The 20,899-nt window shown below is 59.1% G+C and overlaps 1 protein-coding gene across 3 annotated transcripts in view; it reads right to left on the bottom strand.

Annotated features, from left to right (window-relative positions):
* HSPG2 (heparan sulfate proteoglycan 2) overlaps positions 1-20,899 on the bottom strand; it is a 101,137-nt gene that overhangs the window by 1,736 nt on the left and 78,502 nt on the right. For 2 of the 3 annotated variants that reach the window (XM_061184775.1, XM_061184776.1), the window contains exons 58-95: positions 20,412-20,550; positions 20,169-20,320; positions 19,431-19,566; positions 19,162-19,313; positions 18,823-18,961; positions 18,063-18,214; positions 17,699-17,846; positions 16,503-16,654; positions 15,950-16,091; positions 15,469-15,620; positions 14,938-15,079; positions 14,672-14,812; positions 14,207-14,341; positions 13,773-13,954; positions 13,035-13,230; positions 12,605-12,784; positions 12,036-12,296; positions 10,399-10,603; positions 9,765-9,862; positions 9,069-9,335; positions 8,219-8,328; positions 7,869-8,016; positions 7,670-7,786; positions 6,895-7,006; positions 5,983-6,127; positions 5,799-5,898; positions 5,546-5,655; positions 5,313-5,421; positions 4,647-4,745; positions 4,037-4,258; positions 3,502-3,746; positions 2,986-3,157; positions 2,769-2,891; positions 2,626-2,682; positions 786-861; positions 625-703; positions 428-498; positions 145-228 (exon numbers count right to left, since the gene is read on the bottom strand). In XM_061184775.1, coding sequence (XP_061040758.1) covers positions 145-228; positions 428-498; positions 625-703; positions 786-861; positions 2,626-2,682; positions 2,769-2,891; positions 2,986-3,157; positions 3,502-3,746; positions 4,037-4,258; positions 4,647-4,745; positions 5,313-5,421; positions 5,546-5,655; positions 5,799-5,898; positions 5,983-6,127; positions 6,895-7,006; positions 7,670-7,786; positions 7,869-8,016; positions 8,219-8,328; positions 9,069-9,335; positions 9,765-9,862; positions 10,399-10,603; positions 12,036-12,296; positions 12,605-12,784; positions 13,035-13,230; positions 13,773-13,954; positions 14,207-14,341; positions 14,672-14,812; positions 14,938-15,079; positions 15,469-15,620; positions 15,950-16,091; positions 16,503-16,654; positions 17,699-17,846; positions 18,063-18,214; positions 18,823-18,961; positions 19,162-19,313; positions 19,431-19,566; positions 20,169-20,320; positions 20,412-20,550 — 5,450 coding nt within the window. The remainder of the gene's footprint in view (positions 1-144; positions 229-427; positions 499-624; positions 704-785; positions 862-2,625; positions 2,683-2,768; positions 2,892-2,985; positions 3,158-3,501; positions 3,747-4,036; positions 4,259-4,646; positions 4,746-5,312; positions 5,422-5,545; positions 5,656-5,798; positions 5,899-5,982; positions 6,128-6,894; positions 7,007-7,669; positions 7,787-7,868; positions 8,017-8,218; positions 8,329-9,068; positions 9,336-9,764; positions 9,863-10,398; positions 10,604-12,035; positions 12,297-12,604; positions 12,785-13,034; positions 13,231-13,772; positions 13,955-14,206; positions 14,342-14,671; positions 14,813-14,937; positions 15,080-15,468; positions 15,621-15,949; positions 16,092-16,502; positions 16,655-17,698; positions 17,847-18,062; positions 18,215-18,822; positions 18,962-19,161; positions 19,314-19,430; positions 19,567-20,168; positions 20,321-20,411; positions 20,551-20,899) is intronic. The other variant, XM_061184777.1, reaches the window with a different exon arrangement.

Raw genomic sequence — 20,899 nt, 5'->3', positions numbered from 1 at the left:
TGCTCCGCGGGCTCTCCCCTGACCCTGGCTTCAAGTTCTGTCTCCCCAGAGCTCAATGCCTGCCTCCCTGCGCATGGTGGGGGCTGTCCTGCCCCAGTCCAGGACTCTGGGCCCTTCGCCCTAGTGCCCGGGGGGCTCCCTTACCGCAGTGCCACCACCCGATGCCACTCGCCATCATTGATGGGGTCCTCAGAGACAAGGCGGGCCTCCCCACTGCCCAGCTGGTAGCTGCAGTCACACAGGCCCAAGAGGGTGTGAGCAGGGGGCAGGACTGGAGGGGGTGTGGGACGGTGGTGGTGGTGTGCAGCTGGGGCACTGGGCGCTGCAGCTTCTTGTGGGGGGGGGCATGGGGCTGACCGGAGGGGAAGCCACTGAAGGGTAAGGGGGCTGAGGGAAGGGAGAGGAAGGGTCAGGTGCCAGGACCCACCTGAAGACAAGGTGCCCATCCTGAAGCCCAAGACTGATGAAGTCCTTGCCTCGGCTGGACTCTCCCACCTCCTGCCAGAGAAGCACAGGGTTTCTGGGGGCTGCCGACAGCTGCGGCCTCCTCCTTCCTCTCTCCCACTTCTGTGGCCACCAGGGGGCTGGGAACCCTGAGATCCTGGGCGGGACGTCCACACTTACCACGCCCTGCCAGAGCAGGAGGCCGCTGGCCGTGCTGGTCTGAACCTCCAGCTCGATGGTCTCGGGCACCTCAGGGAGACTGTGGTGCGGGGGAAGTGGGTGAGAGGGCAGAAGTCCCAGATTCCCGTTCCCCACCCTGGGCCCACAGACTCTCTTCTCACCTCCTGGAGAAGATGCGGCCAGGGAGGGCGAGGAAGCCGTCATCGTAGAAGTAGGCTCCGTACTGCCCGGGGGCATCTGTTGGGGGAGTGGGGGCGATGCTGGGACACCTGCTCACCCACATGGAGCATCCATCCCGCATCGGTGCCCTTGACCCCCACCTCCACCCTGACCTGTACTACTGCAGGGCTCTGAACCTGCAGTCCCTGGAGACCCAAGGGGGCTGGGGCAGAATTCAGAGGCCTGCGAACTTGGCTGTGAAAACATTACAGTTCTAGCCTTGCTCACTTCTCCCTGAAGGTTAGCAGTTCCTTTAGTTACGCAGGTAGGCAACACACTGAAGGAGTAGCAGGGCCTGTGACTCGGTCACCAATGGAAGATTTCCTTATTGCATTACAGTAGCTGCAAATATTTCAAAACATTGTTTATGCTTATTGCAATTGTGGTAGCTGTTGGGACTAATGACCCTAACCCTAACCCTAACACTAGATCTTGTATTTAATGCGTTAATAAAGACGCAAAAAACTTCAAATATTTTGATAACCTTCTTTCAGAACAATTGATTTCCTTTGAAATCCTATGTATTTCATTCTATGCAGTCAGTAGGGTCCAGGTAGGGTGATCAACCATCCCTATTTGCCGGATCCTGTCCTGGTTTTAGCTCTGAAAGTCCCACATCCGCAAAAGCTCCTCAGTCCTGAGCAAACTGGGGCAGCTGGTCATCTAGGTCGGTGGCACATAAACGGTTCTGAACCTTTGTACTCCTTCCATCTTACAGACGGGAAGACGGGTTCAGGGATGAGTGACTTGCCCAGGAAGTGGGAAGCCTGGATGGCAACCCAGACCTTTCGGCTGCATCGTCCACACTGTGTGTGTGGCTATAACATCCCCAGCCCTACCTGCTCAAAGCCATCCCACACCAGTGCTGGTCCCTGGGGCCTGGCAGCTACCAGGGTAGGCGACACTTTGCCACCCTCCACCAGCTGATGAAGTTAGCAGCTAACAGTTACCAAGCACCTACTATCTGCCAGTCACCATGCAGGAAGTTTCACATCCAGCTACAAACATAATTTTTAACTGGATCTTTGTAACAACCCTATGTCTTTGCTATAATATTAACAAAAGCTAACATTCTGTGCCCACTCTGGATCAGACATTGTTCTAAGCATTTACAATACATTAAAGAATTTTACTCTCACACAAAATTTTATCCAAAGCCTTGTGGAAGGATGTTACTTCTTTCTATTTTATACGTGAGGAAACTGAGGCACAGAGAGGTTAAGTGAGTCACCCAAGTCATACAGCTAGTAAGTGGTAGAGCTAGGATTTGAACCCAGGCTCTTATCCACCATGCCACTACCTCTCCTATTATATTAGCGATAAATAAGATATGTATCTATAACGCAGTTAGCACAGGGCCTGTAAATGTTCAATAAATATTCATTTTTGCAAATCATTATCATTGCTTTTAAACAGATTGTGGAATCCTTGAGAATGAGGGTCCTGCCTTACGCATCTTATATTTACTGCTCCCAGGGCAAGGATGGGCACACATACATGTCTGTTGCTGGAATGCACGAATACAGAGGAGGGTACAGAAGTGAAAGTGGTTCAAGGGCCTGCCCAAAGTCACTAGGCAGTGAGCATAGGGCAGGACCCAGCTCTGCGCGGCTGTGTTCTTCTTATTCTGTCTCTCTGTGCCCAGGGAGCCTCTCACCTGGGCTTGTTTTGTTCAGAGGCCAGGATGGAGGGGTGGGGTCATTGGAAGAGGGGCTGAGAGACCCAAAGCCTGGGAGGGACAAGCCTGCTCAGCTCCTCTGGCTGGTCACGGCAAGTACGTACCGTTGCCCCCACTGCCTTCAAGATGCCAGTCGGACTCCGCTATGCCATGTGCAGAGCCTGTGGGGAAAGGCAGGGTCCAGTCGGTGGGCTGTGTCAGGCCACAGCGCCCCAAGGGGGAGGTGGAGAGAAGCTGGGGCAGTTACCTTGTTGGCAGCGAGGGCCAGAGAAGCCGGGGGGACAGAGGCAGCGGGTGCCCTGGCAGGTACCCCCATGCAGACAGGGCTCACGGAGCTGGCAGGGGTTTTCCTCGTGCTCACAGAGGTCTCCTGTGGGCCAGGGCAGAGGCGAGTGGGCATGGGCTGGAGTGGCCACTGACCACCCACCACCCCTCCCTCCCAGTGCCTGGCCAGGCTCCCTCGCCTTTGAAGCCATCTCGACACAGGCACTGGAACTCGTATTCGCCGGTGGGCATGCACGTGGCGCCATTGCGGCAAGGCTGGCGCTCACACGGGGAGCTGTCGTAGCACTGCCCAACGCCCCGGCTGCCCAGGAAGCTGTAGGTGAGGTCCAGCCGCTTTCCATTCACTGACACCTGTGGGCATAGGGACACTAAGGTACTCGAAGAAGGCAGGAGGCTGAAGCACGGGTGTACCAGCAGAGAGAAGACTGCAGCAGAGGGTAGCTGGGAGCCCAGGCTGGAACTTGAGCAGTAACGTGGGTTTCTAGGGTCTGGGGGGAGGACCAAAGTCGAGGGTCTACTGTGCGCCAGGAGCATCCATCAGTGCAGTCCCTCCTCACTACAACCTTCAAAGCAGGTGTAATTATCCCCATTTTACAGAGGAGGAAACTGAGGCTCTGATCCCAAGCGCCTTGGGCTGGCTGCAGGCGGAGGGAAATCACCCCGCCCTCCCCGCTTGCCGTCTGGAAGTCGCTCACCTCGCCCACGCAGCCGCGGAAGTGAGCGCTCACGTTGGTGGCCAGGGGTAGCTGCATGGACGGCTCCACACCACCCAGGTAGAGCAGGGTGTGCAGGTTGAGGCCCTGGCTCTTGCCGGGTGAGGAGCGCAGCACAGGGCGCCCGCCGTTCACCCGCAGGCTGCCGTCCTTGTTGAGACGCTCTGCGGACATGCGATGCCAGCGGCCCAGGGCCAGGGGCTCGGAGCTCCGCAGAATGGCCAGCCCTGGGGAGGACGCTGGCAGGGTTGGCACACGGACGGCCCTCTGCCCTGTCCCACCCCCTACAGGAACTTGAGCAGACAGGGAACCTCCTTCAGCCCCCCAGTGTCCCAGAGGAACCCGAGAGGTCTAGAGACTCGCTTCAGGTCACACTCAGAGAAGCAACGCGAAGAACACGGGACTCCGGTTGGTCTGACTTCAGAATTTATTCCTCCCGCCTCCTGGGGGTGTGGAGGGCCAGGGGGGCACGGAGCTTGGTGCCTACAGCTCAACTGCATTTGTTGTCGGTGCTTACCTGACCCCAACTCGTAGCGGAACTCCAGGTGGCCGCCAACCATCGCCAGGGACACGAAATCCTCCACAGGCCCACTCTTCCCCCCGCTGAACAGCAGGACTCCGTCAGGTGCCAGCGGCTTAAACTCAATGTCCAGGCGTAACTCGTGGTGCGTGTTGGTGAGAGCAGGCAGAGCCAGGTAGGAGCCCGCACCCGACAGGGAAGGGGTGGTCACAGTCACACCTGCAGCAGCCACAGATCAGCCAGGGCAGTGGGGACGCCAGAGTCCTGGGAGGGCTCCAACTATGCAGCCTTCCTCTGGGACCCCTGCCCACCCCACTCTCCAGTCCTAGAGGCTCGGGACCAGCTGGACAATGGCTGCAACAGCCTAGAAGCACCCTGCCCCCAGCACTACAGACCAGGCTGGCTCTCCAATTAGATGGGGTTCCCTTTTGGGGCCCTTGTGTACGGGATTCAGGCTGGGCATGAAGCTTGGCCAGGTGACTTTGAGGCCCTCTGGCTCTGGAATAATTTTATCATCCATAGCGCCTGTCATGGCCTCAGAATGCCCTGCCCAGCTTCTCCCGTCCTTACTGGGATTCCTGGGGGTCTCAGGCCCAGCTCCACTTACCTTCCTCACACCTCATCCCTGAGCGGCCCAGGTGGCAGCGGCAGGTGTATCCTCGGCCGTCGGGCCGGTTCACACAGGTGGCGTCGGGCCCACAGGCCTCTGGGGGACACACAGGCCAATGAGGAGGACATTGAGGTGGCCTGGGAGACGGTGGGGTCCTGATGCCAGGGCTCTACCTATTGCACCCCAGGGGCCTTGGCTACTTAGGGCCAGGCCAGCCTGCGAGGGCTGCATCGGGAGACCAGGGAGGAGGAATGGATTCGGGCAAGGGTGGGGCCAGAAGAGGCTGGGCAGGGAGAGAGCAAGGGGGCTAGTGAACGAGTGACTCTTTTGTTCTTGAAAGACTGTACCTGGGTGGTGGGTAGTGGGGTGAGTGCCTTGGTAACAGATGGGAAGGTGGTAGGTACCAGGGAGCAGTGATTGGGGCTGGGGGGAGTGTCCGGGTACAGTGAGGGGGGACGAGTGCTTGGGTAGCAGAGATGGGAGGCATGGTGGGTATTAGGGTGGCAGTGATGGAAATCAGAATCCAGGAAGAGTGGTTAAGTACTCGGGAAAGACGGAGAGAGTGTGGTGAGTACAGTTAGCAGTTGGGGTGGATATGACGGGGCAGCAACGGGCAGAGGGAAGAGCCCGGAGTGGCAGTGATGGAGAGGGTGGGTTACACACCTGGGTGGCAGTGCAGGGCCTGCGAGTGCTCACAGCGGCTCCCGGTGAAGCCAGCCGGGCACACACACACATAGCTGCTGCTCTCTGAGTCCTGGCACTGGCCCCCGTTCTGCAAAGCAGCCCCCGGAAGTCAGACCGAGAGCACTCTGGCCCTTCCCCACTCCCCACCAGGGCCGGCCATGGCTGAGGACAGCGGCCTGGGCGGCCGGGAGGAGTGTGCGGTGTTGGATTACCTGGCAGGGCCGGTCCCGACAGGTGGGGCAGTGGGAGATGCCGTGCGCTGTAAGGTTGAGGTCGTGGAAGACGATCTCCTCACCCTGGATGCGCAGCTCCCGGACACAGCCTGGGGGGCGGGCAGGCAGGATGAGCCAAGGCAGGGGTGCTGGGAGGCCTGCCCAGCTCCAACCCACACCCTGCAGTGCCCTCCCAGGTGCTCTGCCAGCCAGGTGAGGTCTGGCCAGGGCTGAAGGTGGGGAGGGGGTTCACCTATGAAACCGCTGCTCAGCCCTGCCTTGGGGATGGCGCCATAGTCGGGGTAGCCACCCAGGTAGAGCTCCTCATTCAGGTCCAGACCCTGGAACTTGCCCTGGACAGGGGGTAAGTCAGGAATGGCAGAGGCTGAGCGGAGGTGGGGAGGGGCTAGGAATAGAGGAACGGGGCTGGGTCTCACCTGGGAGGTGCCGTTGACCGGGGCCAGGCTGCCCACGATCAGGGAGCCCTGGGTGAGGCTGCGCAGCAGGGTCACGGTGTGGAACTGGCCCAGTGCTAGCGGTGTGGGGTGACGGATGGTGGCCATGCCCGAGCCTGCATCAAACCTGCTCCGCGGGGTGGGAGGGAGGGCCAGAGCAGGAGAGAGCAGATATGGGGTTTGTAGGAAGGGCTGGGCAGGGAGCCCGGGCTGGGCAAAGGTGGCGATGCCATTCCCTGCCATCCTGCTCCAGTTCCTCTCCCTGCCTTGTGCTCTCGCCCCATCACGACCCCCAGCTCACCCTACCCCTGCCCCTCCCCAGGGGTTCTTCTTCTCCTACACTCTTTCCCTGGGAGCTTATTCAGAGCAGCCCCCGGGGCTCCAAGTGCCCCTGGCTCTAGGCCCTACAGCCTAGCACCTGGCCTCACTGTTCATCTGAGCACTCCTCCCTCTGAGATGACCTTGTTTCTTTCCTTCTTTGTGGCTGGTCTTCCCCAACTAGAATATACATTCCCACAAGGGCCAGAACTTGATTTGTTTTGTTTGTATCAGTGCCTGGCACATAGTAGGTACTCAGCAAAAAACTGTTGAATGAATAAATGAATGAATGAATTCTGGCCTGCAGCAGTCCCACCCTGGAAGGACACACTCAGCATCGCTGTATTTCTGCCGCAACTGTGTGCAAGTCTGAGGCCGCTTCCTCCGCCACCCGGCTGGCGCACTCTGCTGACCCCGGCAGCACGGGGGATCACCGAGGGTAACGGCCACACCTCCTCCTTCTTTCAGAACCTCCGTCATACAACTCAGCCCAGGGTGGTGTGTGCCTGACGAAAGTCCCGCAATCTAGTCCCCCAGCACCGCTTCCCCTGTAAACTGGGAGGGCGAGGGTCTCACCGGAACTCGGGCCTCCCGCCCACAAGGCTGAAGGAGATGAAGTCGGGCTGCCTGTTGGCCAGGTTGGTGGGGCTCCCTGGGATCCGCTTCTGCCCATTGTACAGCAGCATCCCTGGGCGGGCATAGCTGTGTTAGGGCCTCCCGTCCAGCTACGGGCTCCCTGTCTGCCCAGCCCCGGAACGAATGGCCCAAGCCTGTGAGCCTTTCCCCTCACTAACTGCTGCCCTTCCCTCCAGCACACCCCACACAGCCAGGGCGTCTCACTCTCAGGATGGGGCCCTAAATATTAGGGCCTTGCTGAGAGCCCCTAGAAAGAAGCTGAATTTGCTTCACTTACACTGTAGGGTCTACCTGAAGGAGGAGAGGGAGGCGGAGACTCACCCGAGTAGAGGAGGAGGCCTGGACAGTGAAAGTCAGAGACCCGTAAGAGGTGGGAGGAGACAGATGAGAGAGAGAGAGAGAGAGAGAGGAGGGAAGGGTGAGAGATGGGGAAAAGGAGGAAGGAGCAGAGACAGGAGTAGGGAGATGGGACAGAAGGACTGGGGGTTGCTGCATCAATGGCAGAGGGACCGGGGGAGGCTTGGGTGCAGGTATCACAGAGGAGGGAATGGAGAAGAGGAGGCGTGAGAGAGCCAGAGGGGGAGGCCCGGCAGGCCTGGAGCCCCTGGGGCAGGGAAGGCTGAGGACTGGGGGCTGCCAGGGCTCATACCCTGATGGCAATGACTTCGGAGATCCCCAGCCCCGGGCACCCCCAGTCAGCTCCTCCCCTGCTCACCATCGGCTGAGTCAGGCCGGAAGGTGATCTTGATCTCAAACTTCCTGTAGGCATCCTTGATGGTGGGCAGCGGCAGGAAAGAGTGGGGGGTCTGCGTGAAGTAGGGCACCACCCGCTCTGCAGGCAGAAAGCACAGTTCAAGATGCCACCCACAAGGTGGCGGACAGGGTGCCGCCTATCCCGGGGTGTGTGGTCTCACCTGGCACCTGCAGATGGGCAAAGGCTTTGACCTTGCCCTGGCGGTTGGTGGCGGTGCAGACATAGGTGCCTGCGTCCTGGGGCTGGACCGAGGGTAGCAGCAGCATGTTGTTCTCCAGGCGGCTGTCGGGTGGCAGGTTCCCATCCAGCTGCAAACACACTGGCACTTTGAACCCTGGCCTTGGCCCACACCTCCACGGGGCCTGTCTCCCATCCCTGCCTGGGGCCCACCCTCAGACGTGGAGCGCAAACTCTGGGCCAAGCCTGGGCCAGCTCCTGGGGGCACCGAGATGGTGAAGACCTGGTCCCTGCCCCTCAGGTACACCTGCTGGTTCCCTGCCTAGCATTTACCTTGCTCCAGGTGATGTCAGGAGTGGGGTAGCCAGAGGCCATGCAGGGGAAGACAGCTGCAGAACCAGTGGGCACACGGACCTCTGGGGGCGTTGAGATCTGGGGCAAGGCTGAGAGGGGAGGAGGAGACACAGGCCATCAACCTGATGACACCAACCGTTTGTGAGCCCAGCCTGTGTTCTGACTCGTTTAATCCTCATGCCATCCCTGGAAGGGAGGCACTATGTCCCCATTTCACAGATTAGGAAACTGTGGCCGTTCACTCCTGGTTGCACAGGTGGAACCAGGCAGAGCCAGGGCTCAGGGACAGGTCCAACTGACTCCACAGACCGAGCCTCTTCAACACACCTGGGTGGAAAATTGTGCAGCCCTCTGGGGACCTGAAAAGGGGGTACTAGGGCAGTGTGGGTAAGTTTGGGGCAAGTCATAGGGCTTGGGGTGAAAAAGAATAGCCTTTGAAGAACACACAGATTGTGTCTGCCTGGCATCATCCATCGTCCATGTTTTACTGTCTTTTACGTCTGTTTTGTGTTTGTGCTGTCTCTGCCATCAGACTGAGCTGTAGGTCTTCCTCATCAGAGCAGGAGCTCCAGCAGGTGAAGACTACTTATCTGATTTCCTCTTGATGCCCCATGGCATAGCTTTTCCCTGCAAGTTCCAGCTGCCCCAGAGGAACACTCACTGCTATCCCCTGCTGCACCTGCTTGTTATGAAACCTGCTCCCTAAATACACCAAATTGAAAATCCCCAAGAGAGCAGGAAGGAGGAGCAGTGCAGGTAAGGCAGGAGATGGCGTGAGAGCAGCCCCTGTACGCTCCCCGGCCCCGCAGAGGTCCCTGCCAGCCTTCACCTTGCACGAGCAGCAGCACGTGGGACTGGGTGGTGCCTGCGGCGTTGGTGGCAGTGCAGCGGTACTGTCCTGCGTCAGCCAGCTCCACGTGGGCGATCCTGACGATGCCTCCGTTCTGCACGATGCCAGGCCGCAGGCGCCCTCCGACTTTGCTCCATGTCACCTGAGGCTTGGGGTCACCCAGGGCCAGGCACTCGAACTCCACGGCATGGCCGACCACCACGGTCTGCACGGAGGTCCGGATGTTGATGAGCACAGAGGGCAGAGCTGGGGGAGGATGAGGCAGAACAGAGTGAGGCCAGCCTGCTGCAGGCCTGGGCTCAGAGAGGCCGCAGACTGCCCCAGAAAAGGTGAGCACTGGAGCCCGAGGCATTCAGCATTTCATTCGCTTTTTCGTGCATCCACTCATTAGCGCGCTCACTTGTTTGCTCTCTGTTCATTCGTTTTACTCACTTGTGCATCCGCAGTCATTTTCATTGGTTTGTCTGAGCACCCACTCACTCCGCCCATCTCCCTTCCTCCCCCCTCCCTTGCAATATTTGTCAAGCCCCCTCACTCTGTGCTAGACGAAAGCAAGATACAATCGAATAATTCTCTTTATTTGTACACATTTAAGGGGTTTCTTGGGGAATATGGTCCCTGTGCCCTTCATCTCTGTCCCCTGCTCTTAGCAGAAGCCTGAAGCCACCGTCCTACCTTGGACAACAAGCTGGGCACTGGCCTGGGCCTGTCCCCATGGTCCATGGGCCTGGCAAACATACGTCCCTTGGCAGCTCTGGTCCAAGTTCTGGATTCTGTAAAGAAAAAAAATAATAAGACATCAGTGAATAAAAACAATTGGTGAGAATACTTTGCAATTGTGTGGGAGTTAAAAGTCGTCAAGTATCAGCACACGTTGTAAACGTCTAGTCTCCCCAAAACCATGGGAGGTAGGTAGGAAGTCAGTGTCACCACACCCATTTATGACCAAGACCTTGTGGTCTAGAGTTCCAGATCACACAGTTATCAAGTAGCAGAGCTGAGATCTGGGTCATATGCATATATCTGGCCTCAGAGCTTGTTCTCTTCCATTTAACAATAATACGAACATGGGCCACTGATTACTGAAGGCCTTCCACATGCTAAGCACTGTGTTAAGTGCTTTAGGTTATCTCATTCTGGTCTCATATAACCCACTGTACAGCTGAGAACACTGAGGCTCAGGGAGGTGAAGTGACTTGCCCAAGGCCATTGTTTTATGCTAAGCCCAGTAGGACAGGTATTCTAACAGCCCCACTGGGTGCCTTGGGCTGGGATGCCCAAGTTCAGTCCTGCCCCTGCCCCCACTCACCGGAGCACCCCATCGTGCATGCTGTGGCCAGGAGGCAGCTGACCCCCTTCTTTGATCCAGCGGAGTTGAGTGCCCGGGTCGCTGGGCACGACACAGTGGAACTCGACGCTGGCCCCTATGCTCTTGGTCTCCAGCTGAGGCGTGACCTGAACGGTGGGCGCGGATCCTGCTGGGATGGGGGTGGCGGGGAGAGAGCCGGAGGGGCCTGCGGGGACAGGTAAGAGGTTGTGCGTGTGTGTGTGTGTGTGTGCGTGTGTGTATGTGTGATATCCCCGATGCCCCTCCAGGACCCAGGAAACCCCCATCCTAACATTCAGGGGACGTTCTCCTGTTTGCTTCTCTGACCAGGGAAAAAAGACCTTTCATTGGCAGATTCATTCATCTGCTCACTCGTGCAGTCATTCAATCAACACAAGTAAGAGCCTGTGGAGTGCTGGGCTGTGCTTCCAGAAGCTCCTGGCCTTCGGGAGGGGAGGGCAGCCCAAGGCGAGAGCGGGAGGGGTCGGCCTTGGAAAGATTCAGACATCTGAAGGAAGGACAGCAAAGACTATTCTGGCTCTAGTCTAAAATAGGAGAGGGACTTCCCTGGTGGCGCAGTGGTTAAGAATCCGCCTGCCAAAGCAGGGGACACGGGTTCAGGCCCTGGTCCGGGAAGATCCCACATGCCGTGGAGCAACTAAGCCCGTGTGCCACAACTGCTGAAGCCCGCGTGCCTAGAGCCCGTGCTGCACAACAAGAGAGGCCACCGCAATGAGAAGCCCACGCACTGTAATGAAGAGTGGCCCCCACTCGCCGCAACTAGAGAAAGCCCGCGCACAGCAACGAAGACCCAACGCAGCCATACGTACATACATACATACATACATACATACATACAGGAGGATCCCAGGTGAAGGCACCTAATGTCCGGGTGCAGGGGACATACGGGAGGGTGGGTCAAATGCATACTATCACCATTTACCAAGTGCCTACTAGGTGCCACGGGCTCTACACATGTGTCCCTTTCTAAGTCAGCCTATGTGCTGGCATTGTCCTCTCTACTTTACAGGATGAAGACAGTGAGGCTTGAGGTTCACTGACTTGGCCAAGGTCACACAACTATCAAGTGACTGGGCTGTGCACTGAACCCAGGACCTGGGCTCACTTCAGTCCAGGCTCTTGAGGAGACCACGGAGATGTGGGATTCTCTGGAGACCCACTGAAACCCTGGGCATCCGGGGGTGGGTGCTGCCCTATCACAGATTCATTGTTGTCACCGTCCAGCATTTACGCAGCCCGTTCTGGGTGCTGTGGTGGACAAGCCCGGGGCTGCTGAGATGACTGGGTCCAGGCCCTGCCCTGAGCATCCTCCGTCTGGCAGGTGAGGCAGGCTGGGGTACTCATGTAAACATAGCCTCTGGCAGTGTGAGGTCAATGCCAAGGGAGGGATGCAGCAGTGAGAGCTAGAGTTGCTGAGAACACAGTGACCGGGGTCTTCCTGGGGGAAAAGAAGGCATTCCAGCTAGGGTAGTGGAGGGGAGTCTTTGTGCCCCAGGTGGGGGTCCCCCGGCACCAGCTGAGGGGTAAGTGAAAGGCTCGGACAAGCGCCTGGAGGAAAGCTGACCCCCTTCTGCCCAGCCTGACCTGGGGCTGCTCACCTCGGACCAGCACCTGGGCGAAGGCCTCAGCTGAGCCCACCTTGTTGGTGACCCGGCAGCGGTAGCGGCCTGAGTCCGCAGGGGCCGCAGGCTCAAAGAGCAGCATCTCATGCCTGGTGGTCGCCCTCCCAGGGAGGCTGCCGCCCACACGGCTCCACTGGAAGGTGAGTGGGGGCGTCCCATGAGCCAGGCACTGGAGCTGCACCGTCTCCCCTGCCTGCACCGAGGCGTGCTCCGGGACTGTGGTGGCATACGGCGGGCCTGGGGTTGGAGACACAGAGGTCAGGGCGGCGAAGAGCAGAGGTCAGGATGGGAGCAGGTGCTGGGCCCTGGCGACTTGCCAAAGGACCAGGGAAGCTGAACGAGGAGCCCAGAGGACTGGGGATGAGGGAAGCCAAGGTCCCAGGAGGGGACGTGGGTTTTAGGTTAGGGCAGGCTCCGGGGCCTGAGGTGCATGTGACCCTCAGATGGGGTTCCTGGAGTTCTGTCCAGGGTGGGGCCTGTTGGGGGGCTCAGACCTCCATGCAGTGCGGAGAGGGTAGCCCGAGGAGGGTGGACGAGGGCCTTACTCTCTACATGCAGGGCGATGGTGGCCTCAGCATGCCCGGCAGGGTTAGTGGCGTTGCAGATGTACTGGCCCGAGTCCTGCTGGGCTACCCGTGGGATGATTAGCGTGTCACCTTCCAGCTGGTGCTGCCATGGCAGCGGGGAGCGCAGCTTGGACCAGTGGATAGTGGGCGTGGGGCTGCCTGTGGAGTGGAGTGGCAGAGGTTGGTGGGCTGCCCCAGGACTGGCTGGGGGTGGGATGGTCAGGAAGGGACCTGGGTAAGCTTGCTCCTTCATGGGGGGCACAAAGTGGGCACCTCAGCCATCACTGGGAGACTGCCAGCAGCAAAGCCCCCTTCCTGAGCATGACATCATCTTCAGGTCTCTTGTGTCTAAATTCAGGCCCCAGGGCCCGCTGCTCTGCCTGCCCTGTGTGCCAGCCCCCGTCCACACCTGTGGCTGAGCAGCGCAGGGTGGCCGTGTGTCCAGCTTCCACAGTCAGCTCGGCTTCTTCTACCTGGACCTGGGGGGTCCCTGGGGCCACAGTGCCCGTGTCTACAATTACTTCCACTCGCTTCTGCGCTGTGCCCAGTGCATTCTGAGCTAGGCAGACGTAGACGCCTGCATCTGATGGTTTAGCTGACGAAATCTGGAAGAAGCAAGGATGTTGGTTATGGGGCCACTGAGGGGGGACCTTGGCATCAGCCCTCTGGCTTGGTTTCACCTCTTTCTTCTACCTGTCCCTTTTGTTTTTAGCTTTCCTATTTGACTGGATGCTTGAGGGCTCACACTCAAGATATCCCATTAGTCTACCCATCCACACATCCACCCCCCCATCTACCCGTCCATGCATCCATCATCCATCCATCTATCCATACATCTACCCACCTATCCACTCATCCACCCATTTACCCATCCATCCATCCATCCATCTACCCACCCATCTACCCATCCATCCATCCATCCATCTACCTACCCACCCAACCACCCATCCTTCTACCCATTCCTCCTTCCACCTTCCTTCTTTCTTCCCGTCTTCCAATCTAGCCATCATCCACCTATCCCATCCCTCCCTTTCTCCACCAATTCATCACCCATCTGTCCATCCACCACTCTTTCCTCCAGGCAACTGCTCAAGAATGGGCCCTGACTGGGCCTCAGATCCAGAGATGAGACCCCCCCTGACATCACCTGCAGCACCGTGTGGCTGTCCACGAGCCCAGGTGCCCGCTGCTCCAAGTTGGTGGGGGCACCGATCCGGGTCCAGCGAGCAGAAGAGCGGGGCTCCCCGGCACTGACACACTCCAGGGTGATGGCCTTTCCCACTTTCACCCGCACAGGGCTCTCGGGGAGCACAGACACTGTAGGGGGCCCTGCCCAGAGGAATGACACCACTGATACACATGCAGGGCTCTGCTGGTCACGTGCACTGTCACAGCCCCCTTACCAGTAACTGCCAGTGGGCACTAGTCTCCCCACTGCACCCATGTAGAGACCGAGGCTCAGAGAGGGAGAATGCCCAAGAGGGAGGCAGTGGCAGAGGCTGGATTTAAGCCTGGAGGTTCTGAGCTCGGAATCAGGGCTGGAAACATGAAGTCAGAGCCCACGGGGTTGAAGGCCCTCACCGTGCACGCTGAGGTTCACGACACTCTGGGCCACACCATAGGCATTGGAGGCCACGCAGCGGTAGGCACCGTGGTTGCTGGGCCGGGTGCCCACGATGGTGATGATGGAGCCGTTGGGGCTGATGTGGACATTGTCTGTGGGGTTGGCATCAAGGAGGGTGTGGTCAGTGAGGGTGTCCTCCTGCCTTGGCGCTGCCAGTAGGCACACCAGTGCCCCATGGCCCCGACCCCTCCAGTCTGGGTGTATCCAGCTCACAGGGTCACAGACGGTTGATAAACAAGTCCTTGGAGACTCCTGGGTCCAGCCCTCTCACCATCCAGATAGGGACACCAAGTCCCCAGAGGGGAAGGGCTTTACCCGGGGTCACACAGAAAGTTTGGTGCCATGGTCGTCTCTGCCCAGCCGCCAGTGGTGATCCTCGTGCATTCACACCCACCTCCAGCCTCCCACCCCGCCCGGCTCACCCTCCAGCTCCTGGTTCCGAGTCTTCCACTCAAGGCTGATGGGGGCTGCCCCGTCATGGATGAGGCACTTGAAGCTGGCATCTTGGCCCTGCCGCACGGTGCTGCTGGGCGGGTCGATAGAGATGACAGGGCTCCTAAGGCCTGGGGGAGGACGGAGGCAGAGGGCTGGGCTCAGCAGGGCTGGGGGGGCTCCCCCGCCTCCCCTCCCCCCGCCTCAGCCCAGTGTCTCCCCGCCTCCCCCTGCCCGTGGCGTCTGCCTCACTCACGGTAGGAGGACCCTGCACTGGGCGGGACAGTGACCGTGAAGGAGGCCTCGTGCTCAGGGCCCGAGCTGCCAACCACACGGCACACGTATTCTCCGGAGTCGGCCTGGGAGAGGTGGTGGAGCCGCAGCCGGGAGCCGTGGGTCTGTCGGAGTGAGGAGAGGGTGGCCATCGTGCCAGAGCACTCGGGACAGGGCGAGTCCCCAAGCCCGGCTGGGCCAGAGCCCAAGAGTTCTCAGGAGCTCAGGGCTCCAGCTGGTGGAGACGAGGAGGCTTCATTCACAGAATCCTACAAGCCCACTCCGTCCCCTTTTCAGAGGAGGAAACTGCCGCAGGAAATGATGCAGCAGCAAAGCCAGGAGAAAAACCCAGGTCTCTCAATTCCCAGGCTGCTGAACTCCTCCCCGCAAAGTATTTTATCCCCTGGGGTCCCCAAGCATGCCAAGGTTTGTGTGAAGAAGGTTTGGGATGCAGAAGGCAACTGCGGGTCAAAACTTGCCTGCCCTGAATCCTCCCCATCCCTGGCCCCTGTACCTGGTGCCGGGCGGGGAGGCTGCCCCCACGCTTGTACCACGTGACCTGGGCATGTGCCTGCCCGGGTACCACACAGTTCAGGTCCAGGGTTTGTCCTTCGGCCACATGGGAGGAGGAGGCCTCGATGTAGATGGGCTGGGCCAGTCCTGGGGCTGTGGGCACAATGGGTGGGTGAGAAAGGGGCGGCCCCAGGGGTGCAGGCAGAGACCTAAGGCGGTGGCACCGAGTGCCAGCTGGCCCTCCTGGAGGTGCAGTGGCTTGAGAGTGACTGACATGGCTGAGCACCATTGACCTAAGAAGGGTCTCTGTCCCCTGGGGGCCAAGATGCCGTGGTGAGACCTTGGTCCCCAGTGGTTGGGGGAGGGGCTGGAGGACCTTCCTGGAGCCAAGGGCTAGAGCCCTGCTGGACAGCAGGAGGAGCAAGGCCAGGAAGGGGCCCCCAAGCCTGTGCCCAGAACCGCCCACTGCTCCTGTCACTCACCAGGAATGGGGCCTGGGCTGGAGGCCTCGATTGTGACCAGGACAGAAGCCTCCAGAGTGCCTGAGCTGCTGGCCACTCGACAGGAGTACTCGCCAGAGTCGGCAGGGGACACCTGGTTCAGCCTCAGCAGGGGGCCGTGGACCTGGCCAGGGTGGAGCGAGAGTGAGCCGGGGGGCTGGTGGCCAAGGCCGTCAGACGTCCCAGCCCTCTATACCTGTACCCCAGGACTGTCATGTACTATTGCGGATGCTGCCTCCTGCCAAAGGTGGATGCCTTTGACATTAGACATTGTGGGGTATGTTTACTATTATGCTTTTCCTGGCAGGAGAAAGTCCAGTGTCTTGAACAAGAGGTGTCCTTTTCTAATTTGCACCAAGGTGCTGGGCAGCCAGTGACGGCCCTTCCATGCCCAGCCTGTTCTTGAACTCCTGACTCCCAGTGATCTCCTGCTGCCATTTTCCTGAAGCCCCGGATGTTGGGGCCACCTTCCCTCCCGGGCAGGGGACGGAGTGGGGTGGGAATGCCCACATCCTGTTTTCTCCAGGCTCCATACCTGGTGCCGGGCGGGAAGGCTGCCCCCGTGCCTGTGCCATGTGACCTGGGCGTGGGCCTGGCCAGGCACCACGCATTTCAGATCCAGGGTCTGCCCTTCGGCCACGTGGGAGGAGGAGGTCTCGATGCGGATGGGTGGGGCTCCACCCGGGGCTGGGGCACAGGAAGAAGTCAGTGAGCTGGGACTCCCTGTGCCCTCAGCCCCTGCCCCTGGGTGCCCAGATGCTCAGACCAGAGGCCACAGGGAGACGGCCTTGATTCCCCCCTTCCCGTTCCCCTGAAGCCCGGAGCAGCTGGGCTAGCCTGGCGCCTCATTCTCCCAGCCCAGCCCCAGACAATGGTCCCACCATCTCCTGTGCTCCCGGCACCACTGGCGGCCAGGGCTCAGGGCCAGGCAGCTCCACACAGATCACTAACGTTTCCCAGACTTGAGTAGTATGGGGCTAAGAACCCAGACTCTGGGGCCAGACTGCCTGGGTTCAAAACCCAGCCCTGCCATTTATTAGCTGTGTGACCTTGGGAAAGCTACTTCACCTCTCCATGCCTCAGTTTCCCCATCTGCAAAACAGAGAGAACAATCATACCTACTTCAAAGGGTTATTGTGACAGTGAAATGAGTTAATATGTGTAAAAATACCAGGGCCCAGCACCTGGTAAGTGCATATCACGTTCATTACTTAGCAATTCAGGTACTATGATCATGATGTCTGCTACGGCCATGTGCTCCCTGTGCTATTAATTCCTTTAAAGTTTCCTTTCAATTGATTCACTTAAGAAAACCCTTAAACACACAGACCCATCATAGGCAACGATTTCCATGCAATCATGACAGGTCTGACATGTTGATGTTTTTTCCCTAACATTATCACTATTAATATAAAAAAATGTTTAATCAGGGCACCACCTAAAATCACCCTCTCAGATCCCAGAGGTGCAATTCCAGCCTTTAAGGAACTCGTGTAATTGCTGCAAGAGCTTTACTAGCCCCACTTTACAGATGAGGAAAGTGACACACCAAGAGGAATCCCTCGTGTAACATTTCAGAGTGTGGACAGAGGAGCCGGGACTCAAGCCCACACAAGCCAGGCTCCAAAGCCCACGCTCTCGGGCCCTAGGGATGAAGCCCACTCGATCTGGCTCTCGACCCCTCCTTTCTTCCCTCCTCCTGCTTCCCAGCCCCACTGTAGGGATCCTCACCAGGGACGAGAACAGTGTCAGAGCCAGAGGCCTCGATGGTGACCAGGACTGAGGTCTCCAGGGGGCCAGAGCTGCTCACCACGCGGCACACGTACTCGCCCGAGTCAGCCGGGGACACCTGGTGCAGCCGCAGCCGTGAGCCGTGGGCCTGAGCAGGGACAGGACGGGAGAGGAGCAGAATTGAGATGGCACTCGGAATCCTTGAAGGCTGGGGCCAGGGTCCAATCTCTGACCCAGGCAGGCACTGCACCCCACAAGGGGATCCCAGGCCCTCCTTCCCAGGCAGAGCTTGGGGGACAGGCCCCTAGCCAGGGCCCGCACATCCAGCAGCCCTCCCACTATGTCCTGCCCCCAACTCCCATACCTGGTGGTGAGTGGGGAGGCTGCCCCCGCGCTTGTACCATGTGACCTGGGCATGGGCCTGTCCAGGGACCACGCAGTTCAGATCCAGGGTCTGCCCTTCGGCCACGTGTGAAGATGACGACTCGATTCTGATGGGCGTGGCCCCGCTAGGGACTGGGCGCACAGAAAGAGCAAGTCGGGGCTTTGGTCATAGTCAGATTTGGGAACAACTGGGTTGGTGGGAGCCTCAACTGTAGAAACCTCCACCCCCCAAGGTAGTAAGAATAGCTAACACTTATTAAGCACTTACAGTATGCCAGGCACTAAGTACTTTACGTGCATTAACTCATTCAATCCTCACAAAATTCACAAACTTTCTGCGATGATGGAAATGTTCTATTATCCGCACTGTTCAATGCAGTGGCAACCAGCTATGTGTGGCTACTGAGCACTTTGTTTTTGAAATGTGAGGACATGAATTTAGAATATTAACTAATTTTAATGACCATGCTGGCTAGTGGCCACTGTTTCGGACAGCTCTCTGAGGATGGAATGATCGACATCTCTACTTCACTGATGAGGGTACGGAAGCTGAGAGGGGAGAGTCACTCCCTCAAGGCCCCTAGTGGTTCAGGCAGGATGTGAACCCAGGCATCCTTCTGCTGAGCCCTCGTCCTGGACCACCACCCTCGTCTGAGGGCTCTGACTACAGGGCCTTTCCTCCCCGGGAAACACTGGTACCTGCATCTCCCAGTCCCTTCCTGGGTCTTCACTGGACTCACCAGAGGGGCTGCCGGTGCTGGGGGAGACTGAGACCACGATGGAGGCCTCCTGGGCATCAATGTTGTTGTTAGCCCGGCACACGTACTCGCCTGAATCCGCCACGGACATCTGGTGCAGCCGCAGACGGGAGCCGTGGGCCTAGGGGTGTGGATAAGGAAGGAGGGAGTCAAGGGGCTGAGGGGTCACCGGCTGGCTCAGGCCTCCTCCATCAGACCGGCTGAGGCTACCCTCTGTCTACCCAGGGCAGGAGGGAGGACTGCCAGCTAATGCTTCGGGTTCTTTGCCCATGGGAGGCTGTCCCTGCACTGCCCACCCCACTGCCAGGCTCTACTCTGTACCTGGTGTCGAGTGGGAAGGCTGCCCCCACGTTTGTACCACGTGATGGTGGCCTGGGGCTGCCCGGCGACCACGCAGTTCAGATCCAAGGTCTGCCCTTCAACCACCGTGGGAGACGAGGACTCGATCCTGATTGGTGGGGAGACACTGGGCGCTGGGGACAGAGAGGAATGCACCACATAGCCGGAGTCAGACAACAGTGACGGTGCCAGGCACCTCGCTGCCTCCCCCGCACCCGCTTGCCTAGACCCCCTGCCCTAGGAGTTCTCACTGTGGGAGGAGCCGCTGCCCTGGATGGTGACGATGAGTGAGGTCTCCTGGGAGCCGGCACCGTTGCTGACATGACACACGTACTCGCCCGAGTCCGCGGGCGTCACCTGGGGGATCCGCAGCCGGGAGCCCACGATCTGAGGGGGAGCAGGTGTCAGGGGGTGCGGGCAGCACCTCCATGTCTTAGGCGCTGCTGCTGCTGCCCCCGGACTCCGGGAGCCTCACTGCCTTGCCTGGGGTAGCCTCCACTCTGGCCTCCTTCAGAACTCCCTCGGTGGCCTTCCTGAGGCTCTGGGCTGGGTGGACAGTGTCTCCAGCCTTTGGACTATTCTCACCCGTCACCCCTGCAGAAAGCCCCTTGAGGCCCTCCCCGGTGACGCCTATTACAGCGCTGTCACATGGCATGTCTGCCTTGCCCTTTAGCCTGTGAGCTCCCTGAGGGCAGGCAGTGGTCTCATTCCATTTGAATCCTTAGTGCCAGGACCAGGACTTGGCCTGGAGCAGGTTCTCAGGGAAATGTAGTGAGTGAGTGAATCAAAGAATGTTATGTACAGGATCCAGCTGAGGTCAGTGGGACTTATCTCCATATCCTCAGCACTGGTCCAGGGCCTGTCCAGCAAGAACACTCAATGTTTGTTGAATGACTGAATGAGCACAGATGGGCTGTTGACAGCTCTTCCTGATTCCCGTCAGGGCCGGTGACCCCAGCTTTTGCCCTCCCTGCCTGCTGGTTCCATACCTGGTGCCGGCTGGGTAGGCTGCCTCCACGCTTATACCAGGTGATGGTGTGGGGGGCTTGACTGGCCACCAGGCAGTTGAGGTCCAGGGTATGTCCATGGGCCAGGGAGGCTGAGGACGACTCAATGCGGACGGGGTACACCACACTCTGGGCTGGGAGGGTGAGATGGAAGGCAGGGTGTGGGAGCCACTGAGGGTGGAGGGGCCCTCCCAGCCCATTTGTTATGACCCCTGAGACACTCACAGCGGGAGGGACCGAGGCGCTGCTGGATGGTGACGAGGACGGAGGCTTCCTGGGTGCCCGAGCTGCTGACCACACGGCACACGTACTCCCCGGAGTCAGCTGGAGTCACCTGGGGCAGCCGCAGCCTTGAGCCATGTACCTGGGAGGGGAGGCAGGTTCACAGCCAGGCTCCCACCCCCTTCCCTGGTCCCCATCCCAGCCAGACCCAGCCAGATGGAGCTTTAGGGAAGCTCTTCCAGGGAGAACCACCATTCATGACCCTTCAATTCCCTTGCCCGAGGGTTGGGACTGGGTCCAGTGGGAAGAAGTGGGGGACCGGCATTTGCCACCTATGGGGCAGGTGAGGTAGACAGTGTGAGCCCATTTGGCAGATGAGGACACTGAGGATCAGGGAAGTCAAAGGACTGGCCAGGCAAGTGGCAAAGCAGTGTCCAAACTCAAAGCTCCTTACTCTGCAGTCTCAAGGGTCCTTCAGGCCCCTCCTTAGC

This window comes from Eubalaena glacialis, chromosome 3 (assembly GCF_028564815.1).
Source record: "Eubalaena glacialis isolate mEubGla1 chromosome 3, mEubGla1.1.hap2.+ XY, whole genome shotgun sequence".
NCBI lineage: Eukaryota > Metazoa > Chordata > Mammalia > Artiodactyla > Balaenidae > Eubalaena > Eubalaena glacialis.
This window is presented reverse-complemented; position numbering and strand designations above follow the sequence as displayed.